Source organism: Nicotiana tabacum, chromosome 16, assembly GCF_000715075.1.
Source record: "Nicotiana tabacum cultivar K326 chromosome 16, ASM71507v2, whole genome shotgun sequence".
Taxonomy (NCBI): Eukaryota; Viridiplantae; Streptophyta; class Magnoliopsida; order Solanales; family Solanaceae; genus Nicotiana; species Nicotiana tabacum.
Window position 1 is genome coordinate 144,415,000 of NC_134095.1, and position 8,394 is coordinate 144,423,393.

The 8,394-nt window shown below is 32.1% G+C and overlaps 1 protein-coding gene across 2 annotated transcripts; it reads left to right on the forward strand.

The window, feature by feature from the left end:
* The first annotated feature begins 2,606 nt into the window (after nucleotides 1–2,606).
* On the forward strand, nucleotides 2,607–8,194 carry LOC107778338 (uncharacterized). 2 transcript variants are annotated; one of them, XM_016598578.2, is made up of 6 exons: nucleotides 2,607–3,231; nucleotides 3,486–3,562; nucleotides 3,658–3,694; nucleotides 4,633–4,801; nucleotides 5,300–5,579; nucleotides 7,661–8,194. In XM_016598578.2, the coding sequence occupies exons 1-6, from the start codon at nucleotides 3,105–3,107 to the stop codon at nucleotides 7,970–7,972; spliced, it is 1,002 nt and encodes a 333-aa protein (XP_016454064.2). In that variant the 5' UTR covers nucleotides 2,607–3,104; the 3' UTR covers nucleotides 7,973–8,194. The 2 variants fall into 2 exon arrangements, with proteins under 2 accessions (XP_016454064.2, XP_016454063.2); XM_016598577.2 differs by having other exon boundaries at nucleotides 2,609–3,231; nucleotides 4,630–4,801.
* Nucleotides 8,195–8,394: the final 200 nt, after the last annotated feature.

Here is an 8,394-nt window from a genome sequence, read left to right on the forward strand (position 1 = left end):
ATAGTCAAAATTTATCATTTTTCTCAGATTTTCACGTATAGGCTTTCCGGCTATGTGCCCGGACTGTGCATGCAAATCGAGGTGATGCTAAAAGAGGTTTTTAAAGTCTCGGAACGCAGAATTTTATTTTAAAACAAGTGATGACATCGTGTAGAAAATGGATTTTGATATTTTAGGCTATAAACATTACGAAAATTGTAACAGATTTATAAGTACCATGGGAATTTGGATTATCACAATATATTTAGCTTCTGTATTAAATCATAATTTCCATGTTAATTGACAATTTGCTCATTCGATTCTCATAAAACAAACTAGCTAGATGATTTTTATTCGATTTTTTTTTCTACGAAAAAATTACTAGCAGAAATCCAAGCACATGTACTCAATTTTTTTTAGATTTTAAGAGGGTGTTTGGCTAAGCTTATAAGTATTTTTTGGCTTATCTACGCGTTTGGTAAAACTAAAAGTACTTATAAGCCAAAAGTCATAAGTTGGTCTCCCCCAACTTATCAAATTTCGCTTACAAGCACTTTAAGTTTGACCAAAATATTTACTATTTTATCCCTAAAATACTTCTTTTTAAAACAAAACTTTCCGTATATCCAGTTCTTCAGCTACATATTATTAATTTCAGCACTTTTATCTAAACACGTAACTGATTATTTTTTAAATCAGTTTCATCACTTAAAAGTGCTTTTCAACACCTAATGCTTATCAGCTACTCAAAATCAGCTAAGCCAAACGGGCTCTAAGGCAAATTATTGGCCGACACGTTAGTTATATTTATAATAGTTTCTTAATAAAATAAGAAAAATGTGTGTCCAAATGAGTTGAACGTGGTATCCTGGACTAGTGTCATGCATGACGGTCAACTTTGACTAATAGTAATGCGACATAAAAGAAAGACTATTTTACTACTGTTTTTTTTACAAGATATTTAACAACAATATGTGAAGTACAATAAAATAAAAGCTTTTACGTGCATAAAAACTATTAAAATACACATATAATCATGCAGTGGTGATACAGTAACAACCTTGACCCTTGAAAAAGAAAATCAAACATTCAATTTATACGGACTAAAATATGATCAGTTCAAATGTTTCAATATAGCACGAAGTAATACATAAATATAGTTTGGATTCCTTCGAAGGTAAAACAAAAACTGTAGTAAAATGAACAAAATAGTGAGCATATAATATACTGTATCTTTGTCCTCCTCTAACCTCAACTTTTTTTTTTTGGTTGGATATATAATAAGAACCATTTTATTCCTAAATTTATGTTTTCTCAGTTGATACCACCTCAGAGTAGAATAGGCAGAAGCTACGCATATGGTACGAGAGCGCCATGCTCTATACGAAACCAGGAAAGATCCTGAAATACGAATAAGGAAAATAAAAGAATTTGAACGACTAAATTACATGCCTAAAGAGTAGGGGTAATTCAAAATGATTTTATAGCTAAGCTTGAGTTATTTATACATTAATAATATAAAGATTTTCTATCAATAAAATACTCAAACTTTGTGACCGTATATTTGTTATAAATTTAATAAAAAAGGAGCATTCCGTGTTCATGTAGCATTCGAGGAAGGGCCCGGACCAAGGGTGTGATGTAGACGCTTACCGTAGTTTTATAAATTATTAAATTATCAATTAATACTTATCATAGAATTTCTGATTTGATAACGAAATTCACTTATAATTAATAAGTGACCTAATTGTTCAGTTTTGTACCTTCGGTGCATAAAATTTAAACTTGAAAAGATTTGAACTTATATAGATGCTTATAGTGTATTTTTTTATTTAAAATTATCACGTCACTTAAAAGTTATTAAATTTTATTAATCGGTAAACTAAAAACATAAAAAAACTACAAGCCAGTAAAAACCTTCTACATCATTTTAAATTACACTATAGTAATAGGTATAACATAAAATTTACAGAAATGAAACATTGCATGTATATTCGAGAATCATATGTAGGTTAGAATGATACAGTTCCAAATTCTCGAGTCATACTTTCTAATTTTGATCGCACATTTGAACACAAAATTTATAAGTATTTTTAAATAAAATTTATATATTTTAAAATAAAAATACTACATAACAATTATTTACAATTTAAATTTATAAAAGACATATATATAACAAAGATGTGGTAAAGAATCACTCCTTTATCCCTTGAAATCGGAACTCTTTTTTTTTTCTTCTCAATCGGTGTTCGGTGTTTATATTGGATCCGACTAAATTTGAATTCGCACTGAAAAATCTTATATTGGGATAAAATATTGTTTAACAAATATAACACTATACTCAGGATTGAATTCGAGACCTAATTATCACTGTACCACGATCTTTGTCAAGAAATCTACTATTATTTTTTTTGGGGGAAAGGAGTATTGTATACAATTGTCATTTTCCTAATTATTTTTTTCGCCATAATAATAAGTTTCGTGGGCATATGTGATGATGACGAAGTTGGCGTATTAAGATTCTAGAGATAGAAAGAGAGAGAGAAATAGTAAAGGGAACGAGAGTCAAAGCAGCAGCGCAGCAGTTGGTACTATTTGTATTGGTAATGATTTCGGCACAGACAGACAGAGCAAAAAAGAAAGAAAATACAAAGCCATAGGTGAGAATAGAATAGAAGAGAGAGATATATATACTACTATATCAGAAGCTCGTGATGAGAATTTTTTCTTTACAGTAGTAGCAAACAAACATCAAATATATCAGAGAATTAAGAGACTGAATTTTTTGCTTTTCTCGTGATCTTTCTTTTGTACACGTAATTATTACACTTTTTGTTGTTGCTTTAAACCTAGACAGTTTCAACGGGATTTGCCAAAAACCATCTCTTTTCTAAGTTTAAACTTAAGCCAGATATCTCTCTCTTGTTCAACCTCTATATAGAAAGAACATAGCTCTCTTTTTTCCTGTCTTTTTCTAGAGAAATTTCTTTTAGTTTCCCACTTTTTTTTTTCCATTTATTCTGTTGGTGGAAACTGAAGGGATAGAGGTGAAAAAGAGGGGTCTTGAAAATACCATTTTGGAATTTAAAGAGATTTTTTTTTTGAGGAGAAGAAGAAATTGAAGAATGGGAAATTGTGGAAGAAATCGTGGAGTGAGACAATATATAAGATCAAAAGTACCTCGTTTGAGATGGACACCTGATCTTCATCATTGTTTTCTTCATGCTATTGATAAACTTGGTGGCCAAGATAGTAAGTTTTGATAATTTTTTTCTTCTTCTTCATCATCTTCTATGTAACTTTTTTTAAAATTTTTGTTTGGTTTTTCTTTGGTATCATATCGTCTGCTGTTGTTACTGCTTTATTTTGCATTTTCCGTTGAGTCTAAGGGTATATGGAAAATAACCTCTCTATCCTCCCAAGGCAGCGATAACCATCACCGTACCTCTTACTTGAATGTTTTTTGTTGTTGTAATTTTTGTTTGGTTTGCTGTTAATATATGTAGAGGCTACTCCTAAGCTTGTTCTTCAGATGATGGATGTAAGAGGACTTACTATTTCTCATGTTAAAAGCCATCTTCAGGTTAGTTAGTTTTTTAGATCATAAAAATCCAATTGTTTGGTTGTATTTTGTTAAGTTTACTAAAGGTTTTGGTATACTTATTTTCGTTATAACAGATGTATAGAAGCATGAAAAGTGAAGTCAACAGGCAAGGTAATTCAAGATTCTCAGTTTATGTGTGTGGGGGAAAAAGTGGAAAAACCCATTTTGTAACTAAAACATTGTTCTTTGTTATTCTTAAGTATTAAATGTTCTTTATTATGTACTTGAAATATATCTTTTTGAGTTTATGTGCAATAGAATGTGAATTTCTTTATAAGTTTCCTTTATTAGAATTTCTTGAGCTTAGCTTTTCACATTTAAATGTCTAACAACTAAACATATCTTGGGAAATTATCTTACAACTCACTTCATTTATTGCATCTTTCTTTCCCAATGAAGTTTCTTTTCTTGATTAAATTCAATTAGCACAGAAATGAAGCTACCATTCCTTTGAATCTTCTAATATTGGCATATTTAAAGTAATGAAAAGTCTACTTGTTGAATTTCTGATGCTCATTTACGAGAATTCCTTTCATTTTGAAAGTTTTGTAGAAACTAAACCATTTTTCCCTGTGAAATCCTTTTTCTACCAGTTTGTGGAGACATCCAAATTTGCGTGAAAGTAGTTGTCCCATATAAGACTAGAATGTGAATGTTGTACATTGTTTCCTATTTACGTTATATACACACTGTAAAAGTCTTTTGGAAAAATCAATCTAGTATATTCTATTATCGAAGGAGAGCCTTGGAGTAACGATAAAATTGTCTATGTGTAGCCTACATATCAGAGGTTCATGCTGTGGAAACAGTCATTAATGTTTGCATTAGGGTAGGATGTTTACATCACACTCTTGGGTGGCAGCCTTTTCCCCGACCTTGCTTGAACGCGAGATACCTTGTGCATCGAGCTACTTTTTTTTTGTATTATACTATTCTAGTAGGCATTTACCATTTTTATTAATGACCTTATTGTGTAAATATTTATACAATATGCATACAGCTTAACCTTTTCTTGTTTGCTTGTGCTTTGTTTGGTTCACGAACAGCAGATAGAAACAGCACTCAACAAAGAAAACAGTCTCTAGAAAATCATCATGATTGTCATCAAGAAGAAGAAGGATGTGCTGAGCAACAAAGACATATGGTTTACAATCCATCTTTTAGTCCCATGGAAAGATCAGATTCTCCTTACTTTAACAGTGTTCAACCCACAAAAAGGTGAGTTTGTAATTTTTTATGGCATCAGTTTCCCAAGTCTCAAAAAGGGTTGTGCCAAGAAACAAAAAGGATTTGCATTTATGGCCTGGACATGTCATCATTATCTTTACTTTATATCGTGTAGTGTCAATTAATGTGAACCTACAAAGATTAATATAAGGTTTGGACAAAAATTACTGGGTTGAGCCAAACCTAATCAAAGGGAGCTGGTGTATAACTCGTAGGTTTGGCTACTTGTTTATCCAAATTATTAAATAATTTAGAACCTAGTAATTCAAAAAGGACTAACATAGCGAATTTGTAAGTTTCAAATTCTGAATTGTCTCTTATCAACAACAATAACAACCCAGTGAGTTTTCACAAGTGGGGTCTGGGGAGGGTAGAATGTAGACACTTGGCCCTGAGGGTAGAATTGTCACTTATTTATCAATGTATATAATTTAAATCTTTCTTTCATGACTTTTTGTCTCACACAATACTGTTATGAATTCATCTTAGAGCTAGAATCGAGACCACAAACTGCAGCCAGAGAATACGTGAAGCAGTGGCCAATCGGTACAGTAAAGATGATTACATCCATAGTATGGCTGATAAAAGTGTGGTAAAAGAGAGGACAAAAGAAGGAGAGAATGGTTTCATATGGCAACAGACTTGTGGTGAAACAGAAAGAGAAAGAGAAACAGCTCATCCTGCTTTGTGCAACAGTACTCATTTCTCTCTGCCACAAGATTTCTTTCAAAGTTTTAATCCTCAAGTTCAAGAATCTGATATTTTCAAGGTACATATCCCAATAGACCTATACTTCTCTTTTTGTGCGGGATAAGGTGGAATAAGGTATGAGATTAAATTTATACCATGTTTGGTTTACGATATCCTACTTTATCCCATCAAACTTGAGATTATATTATTATAATTCCAAGATAATTTAGTTCCCATACCAAACGACCCCTAAGTTCTTGGTATAAGTAGGGGTATTTTCTTTTGTGCAGCTTTTTTAGAATGAGAGGTTGAGTGCACTGTTGGTATTTTTTTAGGTCTATTTTCAAGATTCAACTCTAGTCATACAGTACACTTTTCTTTGTTACTTGTCTTGCTCTGTGAAATTTTCTGCATGGTGTAGTACATTGTGTCTACAACTGGCAAAGCCTACAAGTCTTCATTCTATAGGGTATTAGGTACACTTAGTACTAAAAGTAGTTGAAATACAAAGTTGATATTGCTTTCTCTTCTGTTGTTTTGTGCTTCCTCTTTATATTGTTTTGCTCTTTATTTTGCCATAACAAGAAAATAAAACTAGTATGGCCATGTATTTCCCAAAAAAGAAATGGAAAAACAAGTTTATTATAGACAGAGTTGTTACTTTTGGCACATTAGTTGATACCATGAAGTATGGGGTAATCTATTTTTAATTAATTGGCTTAAATTGGTGCCCATTTAGGAAACTTTCCATTTTGACGTTAGAATTTTAACAAGCATCTGAGTAACTAAGATAAGGTTCTAAATCATATGGATTTAGCTCGTACACAATAATAATATGTGTAGGATTTTTACACTACTAGTGTGTATTAACATGTACTAATTGAATTTCAACTATAAACATCGTCAAATTACTAATTGACTTTTTTAGCCTGGTTTGTTTTCAAGATTATAACTTTCATTTTTTGTGGAGGGTTACCTATATATATCTTTTAAGTAATCTGATGGTGTAAAACAATATATTTTACATTATCGGTGTATATAAGTTAAACTCTTACATCTTGCTTATTTTTTAGGTAACCAGTATAAGTATTCCTTTACGCCCTTAGTATATTGAAGTTAAAATTCTTTATATATATGTTGAGAATATATATTTATTGTTGGATGGGTTGTTGAGAGTATATTTATTAGGCATTGGTCATGTTTTGACATAAGTAAACACGTTGAGGAGAAATTTCATGATGCATTAATTATATTCCAACATTGCTTAGTCTTTCTACCTAAGCTTTTGTATTTTCTTCATACTTTAATCTCAGCGTTTGACAAAATTTCTGGTTGTTATCTGGCACGTTAAAACGCCATGCAATTGTGGAAGGGAATGGGATGAACACTTGAAAGTGTCTTTGGGATCTTATAACAAAATTCAAATGGCATTTAATACATTTACTATGTAGTACAATATGAAAGCAGCAAGTGACTTTATAACGGTGGACCACATTATTTAATAAGTATAATGAGTGATCTTTTTGGTACTATTGTTTTCTGTTTCTCCATACTGTGTCTAAATAAAATATTGTTATTTAGTCGAGTGTCTATCGGAAACAATGTCTTTGCACTTTCAAGCAGGGGCATATATAGTACATACGTGACGGGTTTAACTGAATCCATAACTTCCGCCCTTTCAAGCAGGGGCATATATAGTACATACGTGACGGGTTTAACTGAATCCATAACTTCCGATACAGAGTATAAATTTATATGCAAAGATTTGAAAAAATATAATGAGTTCAATTCTAAAAATATTAAAGACCCATAAAGTTTAAATCCTGAATCCGCCTCTGCTTTCAAGGTAGGGGTAAGACTGCGTACGTCCGACCCTCCCCATACCCCACTTGTGAGATTACACTGGACGGTTGTTGATATTGTTGTTTCTATAATGTGTAATTCATAAGTTGATCTATACAATTTAACCATCTTATCATTGCAAAGGGTTTAACTTATAAACATTGGCTTTGTCAACTTAATCTTACACTATCAGATGATCGAAAAAAAGGTAACTACAGAAAATCATCTTAGTATCTAGGAAGGTACGGCAGAATATTATATGGTATAAAAAACTTTTTACATTATTGCAAGCATGTTGACTGATTGTTTGTTGCTCAGGCGGCCAAGCAACAAGATTCAAAACGGGAATCATCAAAGAAGTGCAAATTCGAGGGCTCAAGGAAAATAGAAAATGCAGGAGAAGAAGAAGAAGAAAAAGAAGACGGCGATTGTAGATTATCGTTAGCTCTCTCAGTGCACCATCCTTCAATTCAAAGAAGCAATACTTCGTCCACAATAAGTGAGATTAGTGAGGCAATTTCGTCATACTCGGGTTCCAACCTGAATCATCACGAGTACCACTGGCTTTCTTCTTCTGAAAAACATAGTGTTATTAATCTTGATCTGTCTATTGCCTTGTGTAGTGAGTAGGTGACTTATGATGTCTCCATGCAAAATTCCCCTTAGGTGAATTTTGAAATTAATTAGGCTTTATTTGGAGGATGAAGTTTTTTACTTTTTTTACTGTAGTGTTTCTCTTTCTTTTTTCTGTGTTTACTATTTTATTACCCTTGTTCATGTTGATATCAGAGAAACGCTTCAGTAACTTGAGTACTCGAGTATTGCTATAGTAAATCCATTGTAACTTTTACGTCAGTTACATTGTACTCCTTCCCGTCCACTTTATTTGATTTTTTGGCCTTTTTTGTGGTCCTTAATATTTAATTTTTGAGAAGTTTTATTGTGGGCCTCACACAACTGACATTAGTTGTGTGAGACTCCTCTTTGTCTCACAAATTTGTGGATTCCAATCTTACACTTTGGGTCCACAAAAATCTGGTTTCACAAAACTG